Source organism: Mytilus edulis, chromosome 7 (assembly GCF_963676685.1).
Source record: "Mytilus edulis chromosome 7, xbMytEdul2.2, whole genome shotgun sequence".
NCBI lineage: Eukaryota > Metazoa > Mollusca > Bivalvia > Mytilida > Mytilidae > Mytilus > Mytilus edulis.
In genome coordinates this window covers 8,907,156-8,925,496 of record NC_092350.1, presented here as the reverse complement: position 1 = coordinate 8,925,496, position 18,341 = coordinate 8,907,156, and the positions used below count along the sequence as shown (strand labels likewise).

At 32.3% G+C, this 18,341-nt stretch overlaps 1 protein-coding gene and 1 long non-coding RNA gene across 2 annotated transcripts in view; both read right to left on the bottom strand.

Moving 5' to 3' along the window:
* Positions 1 to 1,209: 1,209 nt before the first annotated feature.
* LOC139482763 (uncharacterized) lies at positions 1,210 to 6,705 on the bottom strand. The gene is made up of 3 exons (XR_011654944.1): positions 6,336 to 6,705; positions 2,898 to 2,988; positions 1,210 to 1,251 (listed from the first exon to the last, which is right to left on the bottom strand). It is a non-coding gene; the product is annotated as an uncharacterized lncRNA (long non-coding RNA).
* Positions 6,706 to 9,992: 3,287 nt separating this feature from the next.
* LOC139529866 (uncharacterized) overlaps positions 9,993 to 18,341 on the bottom strand; it is a 42,892-nt gene continuing 34,543 nt past the window's right edge. The window contains exons 25-34 of the mRNA XM_071325805.1: positions 17,513 to 17,655; positions 16,185 to 16,332; positions 15,763 to 15,966; positions 15,024 to 15,230; positions 13,740 to 14,516; positions 13,284 to 13,496; positions 12,704 to 12,799; positions 11,872 to 12,203; positions 11,104 to 11,311; positions 9,993 to 10,419 (exon numbers count right to left, since the gene is read on the bottom strand). Coding sequence (XP_071181906.1) covers positions 10,142 to 10,419; positions 11,104 to 11,311; positions 11,872 to 12,203; positions 12,704 to 12,799; positions 13,284 to 13,496; positions 13,740 to 14,516; positions 15,024 to 15,230; positions 15,763 to 15,966; positions 16,185 to 16,332; positions 17,513 to 17,655 — 2,606 coding nt within the window. The 3' untranslated portion in view covers positions 9,993 to 10,141. The remainder of the gene's footprint in view (positions 10,420 to 11,103; positions 11,312 to 11,871; positions 12,204 to 12,703; positions 12,800 to 13,283; positions 13,497 to 13,739; positions 14,517 to 15,023; positions 15,231 to 15,762; positions 15,967 to 16,184; positions 16,333 to 17,512; positions 17,656 to 18,341) is intronic.

Below are 18,341 nucleotides of genomic sequence, written 5' to 3'. Positions count from 1 at the left end.
GTTACTTTATATTTTCTAGTATATCTGTGTGTACTATACTACTGACTGAATATTCTCTGATAGTTTTCACGTGCTACAATCCATACGTGATATTGTCCAGTAAATCTCTGTGTGCTGTACTCCTGACTTAATATTCTCTAAAAAAAAACCACTCTGCTTACTACACTCCTGATTTGATAAGTATCGATCATCGGGTTTTCTACACATTGTTATCGTAAAATGTCAGCCGGAGTCACAACTTGTACCTTTTGTGCAAGTGAGCGCAGTGAACGCGCTGAAAAGCTTCACATTGTGTCTATAGCGGCTGATTTTTTACGATATATTTACTAAGAAAATCCGATTATCTGTTTGTCGTTCTATAAATGGTCTTCCCCTCCCTATGGTAGTTTTACACTTACCGAAAGCAAGCTTGATAACGTCTCCTCTCACATTGTGACATCGCTGATAACTTCCCCAGACATTGCAACGTCACTAAAATGCCCGTCTTCGTCTCAAAGCCGTGATGCGAGAATTATGGAGCAACTGAGAAGGGTGATACGGGTGTAGGGAAGGACGATAAACTTTAAATAAATATCGGCGCGTTACACCCCTCACTCAAGACAATATCTAGGTAATATCACTCTGCTACACTCCTAACAAATATCGTCTTTCTACTTATATCTCATGCTATATTCTTTTACAAATCTCACTGTGCTGTACTGTCTATACTCCTAACTTGATGTTCTCTGACAAATCTCACGTGCTAATACCCTTGCTTGATAATCTCTAGTTAAAGTACCATAATATGATGTAAAATATCTACGTGATGAACTTGATATTTTTTAGTAAATCTAACTGTTATATCTAACTCCGGATATTTCTGTTATTATATTTATTTAAATGTGTGACTACCTGTGAGTGAACAATGACACTTTCAGTGTGTGTTAAATTATTTTAGCAAAGTTTACAAAACAACAACAGAGCTTACATATTGATAAGTTTTAACCATGTAGAGACAAAATGGCTATTACTTGATACTATTTAAGACATTAAGACACTATCTTTAAAAATGTAAAGATAGAATAAACAGTTTTCAAATCAATTTCCGGATTAATTTTATTTAAATTATTCATGCTCGATTGTGGATCTGTTAAAAAATTGTAGAAAGACGACAGTTTGTTTTGCAGAGTTTTCTACACCGTCATCAGTTATCAAATTTGTTGAATGATGCTCTACTGTTTTCATGTGAAACTGCATCCGGGCACCGTTAAACTAAAATGTAAAACAAATTATGAGTATTCCCCACGACAGTTAGCACTTATTTCTCCTGATATATGTGATTTTTCAGATTACAAATAATACAATTTTATGAATATGAGTATCGGTTGAACAATATCTCTCTTTTTTTCTCTCAGAATTAATTTAAAAAATTTTCAAACATCAGAAACTGTGTTTCACTCTCCGGGAATTACGGACTATCAGTCCAGTACAGACGAAATTAAATTATGGATACTCAAAACAGTTTTGCTCTATTAAACGTTGGTCAAGACCTTTCAAGATTTCTTCAAGAACCCACGAAGGAGATTTCTAGTATGAAAAAAGGTTTGGAGAATTTTCCGTGTAATACAGGAAACAAATAAATGTCCTAAAGTTAGATAACGTTATATACGTTAAAGTATTATTTTTTTTGCCCCTCTACTTGCCGACTGGTTTCTTTGTTATTATGAGGCTGACTTCATGCAGGAACTTCTTAGGAAGAAAGATAAGAAGTTAGCAATATCCTTTAACTCTACTTTCCGCTATATAGATGATGTTCTTTCATTGAATAATTCAAACAAAATGGTGACTATGTGGTACGCATCTATCCCATCGAGTTAGAGATAAAGGATACCACAGATACAGTTAAGTCGGCCTTATAACTTGACTTATATCTAGAAATTGACAATGAGGGTTGAAAACAAAACTTTACGACAAAAGAGATGATTTCAGCTTTCCAATTGTGAACTTTCCATTTCTAAATAGCAACATTCCAGCAGCACCTGCATACGGGGTATATATCTCCTAATTGATACGATATTCCCGTGCTTGCATTTCCTATCATGATTTTCTTGATAGAGGGTTGCTGCTAACAAGGAAGCTATTAAAGCAAGAATTCCAAATTGTGAAGTTGAAATCATCCCTTCGTAAATTTTACGGACGCCATCACGAGTTGGTTGACCGTTATGGAATAACCGTTTCACAAATAATATCGGATAGGTTCCTTACGTCGTAACTACAATCCCATTCCCTTTCATGAATGTGACCTACCGAATTAGACTATTTACCGGATTTGTTATCACATAAGCAACACGACGGGTGTCACATGTGGAGCAGGATCTGCTTACCCTTCCGGAGCACCTGAGATCATCCCTAGTTTTTTTGGGGGTTCGTGTTGTTTATTCTTTAGTTTTCTTTGTTGTGTCATGTCTGTTGTTTTTTTTTTGTTTGTCTTTTTTATTTTTATCCATGACGTTGTCAGTTTGTTTTAGATTTATGAGTTTGACTGTCCCTTTGGTATCTTTCGTCCCTCTTTTATACAATATTCTTTTTCAACGGACAAAGTTAAACTGTTTTCAACTTCAGAAATAAGGTCACATCTACAGAAGAACCACTAAACATAAGAGCAACCTTGGAAAAAAACTACAAAAACATCATTCGGTTCAACAACACCAAAAAAAAAAAAATAACAAAAATAACAAAAATCTACATAGTTTAATGAATGCCTCCAGAGAACTAATATTTTTTTTTATATCAAGTATGTAAATTTGTAAGATGTAATGAAAATTTATCTAAATTTTGACAAAATTGCCGTGATTAAGTTATATCACAATTAAATACTTAAATTCCTACAAAATTGATGACATTTAGTTAATACTCACTAGCTAAGCAACTAGATGTATCGTCATCATTATCTATACAAATTTCTTTTTCGTCACATGTATCAGTTTCACAATCACCATTGTTGAGATCCTGAAATAGATTAATTGAAAAGTAATATATTTTCAATCACATTCGTAATGTTCACTTGTAAAATTCAGATCTAAATTTAAGGAATTAAGAATGAATATAGCATACGATACGACAGGAAAGCTTTAACCAGATTCGGTAGAGTTATAGCTATAGATTGCTTTCAAGCAAATATATACAAACAAAACAAACAAACAAAAAAAAGTTATGCTAGCAAAATTAGAATATAGAAAACGAACGTACAAATAGGCACACCCAAACATGGCAAAGCAAATATACAGTCTAGCAAATCTAAAAAAAAAAACCCAAAGTGATGTAAAAAATGCACAGTGTACTAAAATATTCATCGCATACATTCATGTTGAACATGAAGCTTGATAAATTATCTTCTATTTTAATGAAGAAAAAAAAAGGAAATATATTGACATTACTATATTTGTACAACATAAAATTATACTACTATACCACTATAACAACTACTCTTTTAAAACGTCTAACTGTTTACTATTTTACTATTACCTTAGCCGTATTTGGCACAACTTTTTGGAATTGTGGGTCCTCAATGCTCTTCAACTTTGTATTTATTTGGCTTTTTGAACTATTTTGATCTGAGCGTCACGGATGAGTCTTATGTAGACGAAACGCGTGTCTGGCGTATAAAATTTTAATCCTGGTACTTTTGATAACTATTTACTACAGTACTACATCTATCACTGTACAGAAATCACTTCTACTGATAAAATGCCTACTACCTCTTAGCTGCTGATTGGAAACAACTACTCCTTTAATACATCTAATTCTTTATTATTTTGACTACAGTACTACATCCACTACTATACAGAGGTCATTTCTACTGATAAAATGTATACTACCTCTTAGCTGCTGATTGGAAACAACTACTCCTTTAATACATCTAATTCTGTACTATTTTGACAACAGTACTACATCCACTACTATACAGAGGTCATTTCTACTGATAAAATGCATACTACCTCTTAGCTGCTGATTGAAAAACAACTACTCCTTTACTACGTCTAATTCTTTACTATTTTACTACTGTAACAGTACTACCTCTACTACTATAAAGAAATCAGTTGCTGATTGGAAACAATTATTCCTTAAATACATCTAATTCTTTACTATTTTGACTACAGTACTACATCTTCTACTATACAGAAATCACTTCTACTGATAAAATGCCTACTACCTCTTAGCTGCTGATTGGAAACAACTATTCCTTTAATACATCTAATTCTGTACTATTTTACTACAGTACTACTCTACTTCTATACAGAAATCACTTCTACTGATAAAATGCCTACTACCTCTTTGCTTCTGATTGGAAACAAATTTTGCATTTAATACGTCTAATTCTTTACTTTTTTACTACCGTACTACTCTACTACTACACAGAGGTCATTTCTACTGAAAAAATGCATACTACCTCTTAGCTGCTGATTGGAAACAACTTCTCCTTTAATACGTCTAATTCTTTACTATTTTACTACCGTACTACTCTACTACTACACAGAGGTCATTTCTACTGATAAAATGCATACTACCTCTTAGCTGCTGATTGGAAACAACTTCTCCTTTAATACGTCTAATTCTTTACTATTTTACTACAGTACTACTCTACTACTATAAAGAAATCAGTTCTACTAAAAAATTGTTTTCTACCTCTCAGCTGCTGATTGGAAACAACTTCTCCTATAATACGTCTAATTCTTTACTATTTTACATACAGTACTACATCTACTACTATAAAGAAATCAGTTGCTGATTGGAAACAACTACTCATTTAATACATCTAATTCATTACTATTTTGACTACAGTACTACATATACTACTATACAGAGGTCACTTCTACTGATAAAATGCATACTACCTCTTAGCTGCTGATTGGAAACAACTTCTCCTTTAATACGTCTAATTCTTTACTATTTTACTACAGTACTACTCTACTACTACACAGAGGTCATTTCTACTGATAAAATGCATACTACCTCTTAGCTGCTGATTGGAAACAACTACTTCTTTAATATGTCTAATTCTTTACTATTTTACTACAGTAGTACATCTACTACTATAAAGAAATCAGTTCTACTAATAAAATGTATACTACCTCTTAGCTGCTGATTGGAAACAGCTACTCCTTTAATACATCTAATTCTGTGCTATTTTGACTACAGTACTACATCTACTACTACACAGAGGTCACTTCTACTGATAAAATGCCTACTACCTCTTAGCTGCTGATTGGAAACAGCTACTCCTTTAATACATCTAATTCTGTACTATTTTGACTACAGTACTACATCTACTACTATACAGAAGTCACTTCTACTGATAAAATGCCTACTACCTCTTAGCTGCTGATTGGAAACAACTACTCCTTTAATACGTCTCATTCTTTACTATTTTACTACAGTACTACTCTACTACTATACAGAAATCACTTCTACTGATAAAATGCCTACTACCTCTTCGCTGCTGATGTGAAACAACTACTCATTTAATACATCTAATTCTGTACTATTTTGACTACAGGACTACATCTACTACTATACAGAAATCACTTCTACTGTTAAAATGCCCACTACCTCTTAGCTGCTGATTGGAAACAACTACTCATTTAATACATCTAATTCTGTACTATTTTGACTACAGGACTACATCTACTACTATACAGAAGTCACTTCTACTGATAAAATGCCTACTACCTCTTAGCTGCTGATGTGAAACAACTACTCATTTAATACATCTAATTCTGTACTATTTTGACTACAGGACTACATCTACTACTATACAGAAATCACTTCTACTGATAAAATGCCTACTACCTCTTCGCTGCTGATGTGAAACAACTACTCATTTAATACATCTAATTCTGTACTATTTTGACTACAGGACTACATCTACTACTATACAGAAATCACTTCTACTGTTAAAATGCCCACTACCTCTTAGCTGCTGATTGGAAACAACTACTCATTTAATACATCTAATTCTGTACTATTTTGACTACAGGACTACATCTACTTCTATAAAGAAGTCACTTCTACTGATAAAATGCATACTACCTCTTAGCTGCTGATTGGAAACAACTACTTCTTTAATACGTCTAATTCTTTACTATTTTACTACCGTACTATTCTACTACTACACAGAGGTCATTTCTACTGATAAAATGCCTACTACCTCTTCGCTGCTGATTGGAAACAACTACTCTTTTAATACATCTAATTCTTTACTATTTTACTACAGTACTACATCGACTACTATACAGAATTCACTTCTACTGATAAAATGCCTACTACCTCTTAGCTGCTGATTGGAAACCTTTTACCTTAGGCATATCTTTCCGTTCTATGTAGGTGAAGCTTCCAGAACTATCGGTCTTCAGTTCACCCTGATTAGCTTTATCATTGATATCACACGTGTTTTGTCCTCGATAAAAGTTAATTGACATGCATGGTTGAATCGAAAGACACAAGGTTGTACATTGGTAAAGCGTAGGCATTTTGAAATTCATAATTCGTGATCCCTCTAACATTTTTCCTCTTAACAGTTTCATTGATGCAATCGAGTGTGTTCCAACATAGAAAATCTCAAACAAAAGATATAAAAAAGTAAAGTTGAAATATTTCATGTCTAAAACTATCCTGCTTTCTGTCTGTTCACGCAACACTATCTTGAAATAAAGGTTAAGAATTGGTTGGTCGCTCTACATTTGTAAAAACTGTTATGCAAGTTCTCTTCCAATCAGTGCATTATAAAATCGACAATCAATAATCGTTTGAAGATGAATATAAATTATATCTTTAGTAGTTTTCATGTACAATAATCTATATCATTATATAATATTATTAACCATGATTGAAAGAATGTAATAAAATATAGATAAGACAGCAGAAACTTCGTAAATCAATCTTGTAAAATTTTAATGTCAAGTTGATATAATGTACGCCGCATGTTATCAATTTGAAGAAAAAAATTCTTTTTCAAAAGAAAAACAATCTGCATTCACGTATTACTTTCTACACTGATTTATAAATAGTCAAGGATAGAGAAAAATAGGCAAAACAGATTTCTAATTTTGTTTGCCTATTTTTCTCTTTTCTTTACAATTCATAAATTCGTTCTGTTCTTTTTATCTATTATATTCTATTCTGTATAATATTATCAATGGTACCAGGATTATAAATTAGTACGCCAGACGCGTGTTTCGTTTACATATGACTCACCCGTGATGCTCATATCAAAATATTTATAGCTAAACAAGTACAAAGTTGAAAAGCATTGAGGATCCAAAATCAAAAAAGTTGTGCCAATTACGGCTAAGGTAATCTATGCCAGCTGGATAAAAAAATCCTTAGTTTTTCGCAAAATTCAAAGTTTTGTAAACAGGAAATGACCACATAATTGATATTCATGTCAACACCGAAGTGTTGGCTACTGGACTGGTGATAGCCTCGGGGAAGAAACGTCCACCAGCAGTGGCATCATAAATTAGTACGCCAGACGCGCGTTTCGTCTACATAAGACTCATCAGTGACGCTCATATCAAAACAGTTAAAAAGCCAAACAAGAACAAAGTTGACGCGCATTGAGTATACCTCATCCAGACCCTCATTCACGTGTATAGACTACTAACTTATCAATAGGTTTCTAAAATATAGGGAGAAGTGAATTTTTGGCAAATAAAGAAAGAATAGAGACGAATGATATAAAAATTAAGAACGAAGAAACGAATGACAACCTATCAAGACAATGTAAGTAACAAATAAAAAATTGGAGATTTCTAATAGATCTTTCAGATTTATAAACACATGCATTCATTACTTCTTCTGGTTGTCAACACTTAATTTTGCCGTATTACCTACTCTATCAGTTTAAACAGTATTATGACAATTTCTATACTATCCATCGTATTAAGATTTTATTGAGCGCAGACTAGATGAAGTAGAGGGAATCTTGAGCGTTTTCAAGTAAACCTAACCCATATACGTAAAAAAGGCCTATCTCAAGTAGAAGGAATCATTGAGCACTCGCAAATATGTATTACCCACCATTTCAATAGAGGCCTGTCCCAAGTCAGTAGCTTCTTATCCAACCGATGTCTTTGGTAGATTTCTGTATTTTCTCAGACAACCCTTGCATTACGAAACCTATTTTATAAATTGTAAACTTGTTGTAATTATCCATGAACTTTGTCACATGGGCATTAAGTAAACAACAATCAATCACTCATATTTAACAGATTCTGGTGAAAAACTCTGCATATTCTCTTATATATCTGTTTCTAAGAATATTAAGAGAGCAGATTTAGAACATGTTTTATGTAATGAACATGTTCGTCTGGAAGACTAATTGTTAAAATAATCAAAATTATAAAGCTGCCAAGAGGTCGTTCCTAGTTACTTTTGTTTGATAAGTAACTTTATTATGTACACAATGTACTTATATGGCTTTTAATGAGTTTTTTAAAATGGTAAAACTCTTGGTATGTTCTCTCATAACGTCAATTTTGCAACAATCAATACTTATCCAAAGCTCTGAAAACTATCAATAATACTCAATTCTACAGAAACGGTAGCCATAAAAAATATCGTGTTTTTTTTCTTTACGGAAAGCTTACTTTTGAAAGACATGTAAAACAATGGTGTAAATGAGCTTGTTCTTCAATTCAAATAACTTTTCATCTAAAATAAAACTAAAATCGAAGGTCAAAATTCTTGTTTTTGGTCACACAAGATCGTTCTTTAAGATGCAAAAAGGTCAATGTAAAATGTATAAATCCAAACTTAAATCGTGGAGTGTAGACAGAATATTTGTCCTGTAAGCATAACAATTCATGTTATATAATTGGTCTACACTTATTAGACACAACGGGTGCCATAGTCATGTGGAGGAGAATCTGATTACCATTCTAGAGTTCTTGTTGCTCAGTCTACGGTTTCTATGTTTACGTTGTATATATATTTTTTGTCTTTTTTTCGTTTTTCTTTTCTCTCCTTAACGTTATCTTAAAAATAAAATTGAGAAAGGAAATGAGGAATGTGTCAAATTGACAACACAACGACCATAGAGCAGACAACAGTCGAAGGCCACCAATGGGTCTTCAATGAAGCGAGACACTCCCGCACCCGTAGGTGTCCTTCAGTTCGTGGAATATCTACTCATAAAAAATAGAAGAACAAAAATACCAAACTCCAAGAAAAATCTAAAACGGAAAATTCTTATCAAAATTAATGGCAAAATCAAAAGCTCAAAAGGATAGCAACTGTCATATTCCTGACTTGGTACAGGCATTTTCTTATGTACTGAGAAGCCCGTGCTACTTTATGATATATTTTTCATGATAATCATAACACTTTTACATACAACAGCTCATAAAACTTAGTTTTTATTTTAAAACTAAAAATACGATACTCGCTATTTCAAATTTAAACGTGGACTGTGTTTGTTTTTTAATTTCATATCTATTTGATTGCAAATCTGTCAATTTTGTGTAATTACTTGCTCATGACTTTTTATCGTGTTTGATGAAGGTCAAATCATAAACGTGAGATGTTCGTACCAAATGCATATCATAGATCAGATTTTGCATTAGTTAACTGATATTTTGTGTGGTGCCAAAACTACATTAATGCACTGCAGTTAATAAATACTTGACTGTTTTCATGTTTCTTAGGAAAGCTGGCTTCCATTTTGCATGTCACTATTGAATTTGTTTAAAGATTGACTACTCTTTTGAATTTTTAGAAACAAAATCTTTGACAGTTTCAGCCGTATTTGACACAACTTATTTGAATTTTGGATCCTCAATGCTCTTCAACTTTGTACTTGTTTGGCTTTATAAATATTTTGATATGAGCGTCACTGATGAGTCTTATGTAGACGAAACGCGCGTCTGGGGGTACTAAATTATAATTCTGGAACCTTTGATAACTATCAATATTATTGAAATTCATTAGTTTGTAAAAAGTATAATTGTTTAATCTTTTTAAAACATTTTTTTACTTTTTACTCATAATAAAATCAACAAAAATACTCATGCATATATATCAACCAGCTAATAAAAACAAAAAAGTATCACAGAATTTATGAAAGGACGGTCACGGCATTACAGTTTGTTTGTTATTCATGTTATTATAATTTGACAGCAGCATTTAACACTGATGTCATTCCATTTGCTGAAACACATCGGACAGATATATATCCAGTTAAATCTCTCAGTGATTTGATCTTTTGAGGAAGTTGGAATTCTAGGAATGTGTTCTTTGTTTCTTGCCACTGTATAATATCAGCGCCACCTAGCGTTGTTCCTGCTGACACCTCATAATACAAAGGTTGATGAACTTTAAAGTGATCTTCCCAAGAGGACGTTAGTGTACGGTTATCTAAAACCAGTTGTAAGTGCGGGTTATCTGCAATTGTCATAATGTAAATAAGTAAACAAAAAGTACTGTAGATAATATAGATCAAAAGAACCGATACAAAACATACTGTTCAAATCTATATAGAGAAAATTATAACTATAATGGTTTTATATGACCAAAACACATGGTTCTCGTTTAAAGCCGTCAATCATATTTCGCACAATCAAATGAGATATACAGAACTTCGAATTGAACAGAATGAAAAATAATAATCTAGTACATTCATTAATTGGAACAGATTTTAGAAATTTTAGAAACAAGAATATATAGTTAAATAATGTTAGCAATACTGTATTGCTAGTCTTTAATACACAAACAAGGTCATGCTGGAATGTGTCATACTTTCTCATGATCGTATCATATGTTGTATTCTCGAAACGTTGGTCTTAATACTTATTAATGAGACATTATTTTGTTTGCGTCAAATATCTTGTACAGTATTATAGAAATGTTAAATTTTGATGTAAAACAAACTTATTGTAACATATAAAACAATAATACTGTGAACAAGACAAAAAGTAATTGTTCCATACTCTGTAGATGAAGTTGGATTATTTGTGTCGTTGAGACAAAATTTATGACTGTTAAAATATTTCACATTTTTGTTGGTACATACGTAGGTCTACTAATTGACACATTTGTTTCTACTACATAGATTTTAAGTGTACACACCTATCAATGCAGGGACTTTTGATGAAACAACGATATTTGAAGACACAGGTTCGCTCCTAAGATACATTTTGTTTACAGCTTTAATACTAGTGGTAAAGTTTCCAGTCCTAAGATCTAGTCCTTTTAACATACAGAAGGAAGTATCTTGGTCCTCAGCGATTATTGATTTAGAAATCACAGTTGTCTTATCTTGGCTGTGAAAGGTAAGCTGAAAAATAAAAAAAGAAATTGTATTGTTTAAAGCAATATTGTTATGTTTGTTTACATTTAAATATGATCAAATCAATATAAATGACAAAGTAGTCAAACTGATGAATGTCATGGTTTTTAAAAAAAAATTAAAAATAAATGCAATTTTTCCATGAATAATGTCATTGTTTGGTATCAAGCAACGGAAACATCATTTTATATACATATCGCAAACAATACGACAATCTATGGTCACCTGGAAGATTTCTACTTTAACAATGTTGAAGAGAATAAAAATCTGAAAATATGCACACTGGCTTATTATAAACATTTAAAAATTTTGAACTACATGTATATGGGTTGCCGATTGACGGAGTGAATACAGGAAAAGGAACTCCCCAACGAAAACACGGGTTTTGTTTGACTAAATTTCAACTTTGAAAAATCGCAAATTCTAATCCACACATAAATAATCCTGACATTTATCATGCTTTAAGTCAGGTTGGTTATTTTTGTGACCCGACCAAAGCTAATTTCCATACAATCAAGATTAATATTTTATTTTTAACTACGACTTACAAGGTAGGAATCGACACCAGTCAGATCCTCAAATCCTGTCCATTTTACTCTTACGTATGATGTATCACCCTGATAATGATGTCTAGGGTTATACTCTGTTAATGTATGTGGTAGAATTTCTACTTCAGCAGTCGTTGTATTTGGTGGAAGATTTGATATTTTAACACCGTTTGAAGACTTGGAAGACATTAATCCGGCTTTACTTTTACATCGTAAGGTCACGTGGACCATTTGCATTGATATTTGGCTACTGGGAAACACCTTTGATACCCTACTTAATCCTTGAACTAATTCTCGGAATGTTTGGATTTCATTGCCGAACGGTTGGTAACCTACAATAAAAATATTGTTTCATTGATTTATTGGTGGTGGACTCGCATCGCCTCAACACAAAAAAACTATGTTCTTTGTTTTAAAACGAAAAGTAATGTAACAAATCCTAAAGTAATACAGGATCGTTTTGTTTTTAGTAAAAATGGACGCAAATGACAAACATGGTTTTCAAAAATATCATAAGTTTTGGTTTATATAAACAAATTGACAACACTATGCCTAATTAAGAATAAGGACGAAAGGCATTTAACATGTTACAAAAATAAACCAGAAAACTTTAGACTGAGCAACATGAACCACAACAAAAAAAACAAAAAAAAAACAACCCCGAACTCAGATGTTCTAAAAAGACAAGATTTTTCTGGTTCATTCTATAAACTAAGTCGTTATGTCGACATCTACATGTGTTTAATATAAAATATTTGACAGAGCATGTCATATTGTATAAATGCAGTTTTATAGATTTGTAAGTCTTTGTACCATTCGTACAAATACTTACCGACTGCCCATTCGCAGACATCAATCCCAGATTCAGAGTCATGTACCTCCCAATTAGCAGATACTTCATCGGTAGTTTGTGCATCGATGTCAGATCCTAAAACATATAGAAACATATGAGTTCTGTATATATTTCAGTTGATAAATCAATTCATGATTTGTTATAATCACTGTTCGTTTTGTGGCTCTCGCATGCTTATCTTCATTTATGATATATTGAGCTTACATCATCTATATTTTAATATTATTTCTCCTTTTTTATATATGTCTTCCTACTCGGGATGGGAAACACATGAAATTAATGATGAAATGATGTTGTTTCGCATTGCAAGTTAAAGTCAGTTTAAAGGAGACCCATACCCACCTTTTCTCTACTTTACTCAAAATGACTGAATGGAATCATCAAATCAAATTCGATCAAAACCTTGTTGGTGCATAATTTTATATTAAAATGTTTTGCATTATTCTTTTTCTTTCATTTTGAAGACGACGTATTTTGATATAAACATGATAAACTTAAATCAAATACATCAATATTTTACAAAGATTAATATTTGATTCTATTTTTTTCATTTACAAACCTATTCCATCATTTATAAAATCTATATACGGTGGCGTTAAGTCAACAAGCAAGTCTTCAGCATGCACCTCGTGTCTCAATCCTGCAGCATTTGTAGCGATGACAGTGATATGAATGACTGACGTATGGGCTAAGCTGACGTTGTAGTTGTAAGCAAAATTGTTCAGACCGACACTTGTGAATCCTTGGACTTCTGTACTTCCTTCTGTATAGCCTACAAACAAATATGATTTTTTAAATGTGTTAGTGCATTGTATAATGAATAGAAAGCATTCCTGATTTAGCATTTGTTTTCGGAAATATATTTAACGTAGCTACTTAGCCACCTTGTACAGCTGGCGTCAACATTTTCAGGTTTTATTTTTATCTATATAAGTTAAAAAAAATATGCTTACAATGAAATTACACATGATAGTTTACAGTTTGTGAAATTTTAAATTCTATGATTTCTATTTACCAATAGCCCACATGTAATCTATTATCGGACTCTCTGGATCAACAAAATTCCAAGATGCATGGATCGACGACCATTGATGCAAGGCAACCACATGTGCGTGAATATGTTTGCCATTTTCATTTTCATCACTGTGATGATGAAAAATGGTTCTCTGAACTTTCAAATCATCGAACAAAATGCCGGTATGACCAGTCATACTTCCAATACTGATAGTTGCTTCGAAAGTAGAGGCACGGAAATAGAATGTGTGGTGATGCCAGTTTAATTCTTTAGAGGAACTACCGTGTTTGTCATGCTTTGTGTAGACCATGAAGACGTGTCTTTTATCTCCAATTTCTACATATCCTTCTTTATTAGCTAAAACAGCCCCAAGTATTGGTGGATGAGCGGTTACAAAAGTAACACGGAATAAATGTCCAGCTTTAAGGTTACTTAATGTTTGAGATATTTGGCCTTCGACTAATACGAAGGATCTGCCGTCTATTGCTAGATTTTTATCGGACTTTAAGACACTCATGCAGCTCCCTATTGAACTATTCCATCCAGAGACACGTACAATAGAATTGCATACATTGATATTGGTTATATTATCCCAGTCAATAGGTACACCACCGTCTGTATCCTCAAATGAAGGATTTTCAGCTAGATTATGATCTAAATGTTCCATTAACGTAGGTTCTGGGTGTGTAGAGTCAAGCATGATGCCATTTGATTTTACAGTTTTAGATTTATGTCCTTTAACATCCATTGCATAAACAAGACTCTCGATTTCAGCTCCTGCATTAAAAAATAGATTGATTATCATATATATTCATCATGTTGAAATTTGTTAATAATTTCTTTGAATCCCAATATATATATATTATCTTATAAAAATATACTTGAAATATTGTGAAATATAATATTTTTTAAATTGAAACATCGAATGCCTATTAATTTGAATGTTATAATACACTCGGTTTCATTGTACTAGACTAATTTATAGAAACAAGACGTTGTTTATTCTTTATATTCAATCTGTGGTTTTACATTAGCATAATAAGATATACGAATATGTGGTATGATTGCCGATTAGACAACTCTCTATCCAAGTCAATATCTGTAAAAATAAATTATAGGTCAAAATACGGAATCTTGGCTTACACCGAACAGCAAGCTGTAAAGGGCCCGAACGGAAATAATTGTTTACCTGTATAAATGCGTGAACTGTTATAAAAAACCAACAAAATGCCGCCAAGTAGAGAAAAAACCACAGGTAAATAGAGACAGGAAATAATTTTTTACCTGTATCAATGCGTGAGCTGTTTATAATTCTGGACACAGAATGGTGAATGCCAACGTTTTCCCAGTCTCTAACATCACATGTTGTAGTTTTAGATTTAGTTTGTACACACCACATGTAATGTGTTATTCCAGAATCTCGGTCCGAAAATCCGTGCCATGAAGCCCCAATAACATCTGAATTGTTCTGGTAATCAATGTCGTGTATACCTATTGATGAAAAATGAGTAGATATTTGTCCACAGCACAAATATTGTCTACGGCATCAATAGCATTTAGGAACAATTTAAGAGTTTAGTACGTTTTATGGACGTATCTATTTTTGTGTATTCCTTAATTCTCTCTGAAAGTCTCTTGATTTAGTTCGTAAGCTGCTACCGAGATCTTCTAGACTAGTTTAACCCAACACGATAATGTGTCTGTCGGAGACGTATAAAGGATGTACGTATAAAGGATGTGGATGATGAATACTATAAACAATTAATTTAACCACCAAATTCTTTCAAGTAGATGTGGTACATGTGGTTAATAAAAATTAAAATATACACTACACCAACCTAAAAACTGTGACAGATTGTCAACCATGATACATTCTGATGTTTATTTTGTTGACGAGTTTTAATAATTGGATATAAGTATAAATATATCTATTGATATACATACCAACGTATATTCTCAAATATTTATTGCGTCTTATTGCAGTTACCTCATGTTTAATTGAATTTATGTACATCATACTCACCTATACCATCGTAGACCGTACCAGTAACTGGTGGCTGAGAGTCAACCATGATACCGTCTGATGTTTCAGTAGCATGGATACCAGAGTAACTGTATCCTACTACATTATTGTAAAATACTTTGCCTGGAGATAATGGCACTCGGCTGATGTTATGAGACGTTATAGATCCTGGAAGATCCAGTTCCACTTCATGGATATCATGACCTTCAAAAAATTCTTCAATTTAATTTTATTCATTAAAATTAATTTATACTGTTTTTCTTTTAACTAATAACAATGTTTGAAGGAAAGAGAAGTAAAATTAAAAGTCATAAGAAAAATAAAACGCAAGCATAAACAAAGGAAAACTTTGGTTAACTTTTCTTACAATACTGAGGAAATTTGTTTGGGTCATAATAGTGCCAATTATTACAAAGATATACCTCCAGGATATGTACTAAGATACACTTTAAACTTGTCAATAATTTTGGAATCATCCTTAAACACGTTTGTCCATCTGATTGTAAAAGGAGCTCCAGGTTTAATGTAATCTATATCCTTCTTCCAGTGACCAGGTATTTGTTCCACAACCTAAAATTATTAATATGAAAATAAAGTATTATCTCTGTGGTATCTTGTACCTATCTTATAACACAAGTATTTTATAAAATAAACAATAAAAATTAATGAAATCTATTAAAAAAAGCTAATATGAAATAACAGTAGCCAATATCACTAACCACCATTTACAAAATTTAGTTGTTTTAAGATAAATGAAATTTGAACATTGGTTAAACTATAGTAAGTTATTAGAAATAAACACAACAATACAATAATTAAAACAAATATAAGGGATAGATAAAGGCAACAGTAGTATTCCGCTGTTCAAAACTCATAAATCAATGGACAAAAAAACAAAATCGGGGTAACAAACTAAAACCGAGGGAAACGCATCAAATATAAGAGAACAACGACACAACACTAAAATGTAACACACACAGAAACGGACCAAGCATCAGACAAAATCCCACGAGAATAACAAATATAACATCAAAACCAAATACATGAATTTGGGATAGACAAGTACCGTGACACGTCTTATCGCAATGTGAAATTACACTCAAAAATAAGAGAAAACAAACGACGCAACGTTAAAATGTAACACACACAGAAACGAACAATAATATAACAATGGCCATATTCCTGACTTGGTACAGGACATTTGTAAAGGAAAAAGTCTTCCGAAATGCTTTCAGAAATCATAAATAAAAGAGTCCGTTATATAAAATATTGGATTTTGCTGTTATTTCTTTATGAAAACAAAATAGCTATAGTTACTCTCTCTAGAAAGCTTTTTTTTTAAATAGTTAATATTATTAAAAGTATATGATATACTTGAGACTACATATCAATATTAAATATGCTCTGTAATTTTATTCAAAAGTAATATACATAATTGCAAATGGCAGATACATTTCTGAACCGAACATTTCGATCCAGGAATGTGAAATGAATCTCAGGCAAAGACATTTTCACATTTTATGTTTTTTTTCATGATCACTTAATACGAATCAAGATACGTCTTAAAACGAAAAAATCACAATTGTCTCTTCTTGAGTTTTGTAATCACAGCAATATACATTTTAATCACTGAAGTTTGCTATTTAAAATATATATCAAGATTTTTTTTAATGTTGTTGAGAGGGCAACATGAATAGTGAAAAAAATCTGTATTCCCTAAAACAAGAAATGAAAGTAAAAATGTACAAACCGCCGATCCTTTAATTTTTCGTCTAGGAAGAGGAGTGGACATAGCTAATATTCCATCTGTTTTGAAATCAGCAAATGTATTTTCGTCATACCAAACTCGTACAAACATTGAATACGATACTGGTGATTCCTTTAACCGCTGACCTGTATTACAATACATATGGCAAATTTAATAAAATGTAAACATAAATTGAAAATGATCACGTAGTTGAATAAGGAATGAATTTTTACTATGCAGATTGATAGATCTGGGTTATAACATTGATCATGTTGATAAGACACCAGTTTAAGAACTCGAAAAAAAAACTAATAAAAATAGATAATGGCATCTTTTTCATCATGTGTCGAAACAATCGATTGAAGAAAGTAGATTATTTTCTTTCCGCCGGATCTCATTCAAAGAATCATGTATGAAATAACATAACGAATTCTATTTATCATGTTAGATTAAACATATTCATTTATAGTGGACTGGCAAACTAATTATTGCATTTAAATTAATCCCTTTCCACTTTGCAGTTGCAAGTGCTCCTTGAAGGGCATTATCCTGCTCTTTGTCGATATCTACAAGGTTGTTCTTACGTGCAAGAGATATGGCTCTATCTTTATACGGGTCAGCCATTTATCGTCTTCTTCAGACGTACTATCATCGTTACCGTAAGATCATATTCGCAAATGGTGTCAAGGGAAAATCGAAAATTCAGTCTCTGAAATTTTCACCCCGGAGATGGGATCGAACCAGGAAGTTCCGAAGCACAAACCACCACACCACAGCTCTAACATGTTCAACGAACATTTTAAAAATATTTATATAATGAGAATGTGTCCAT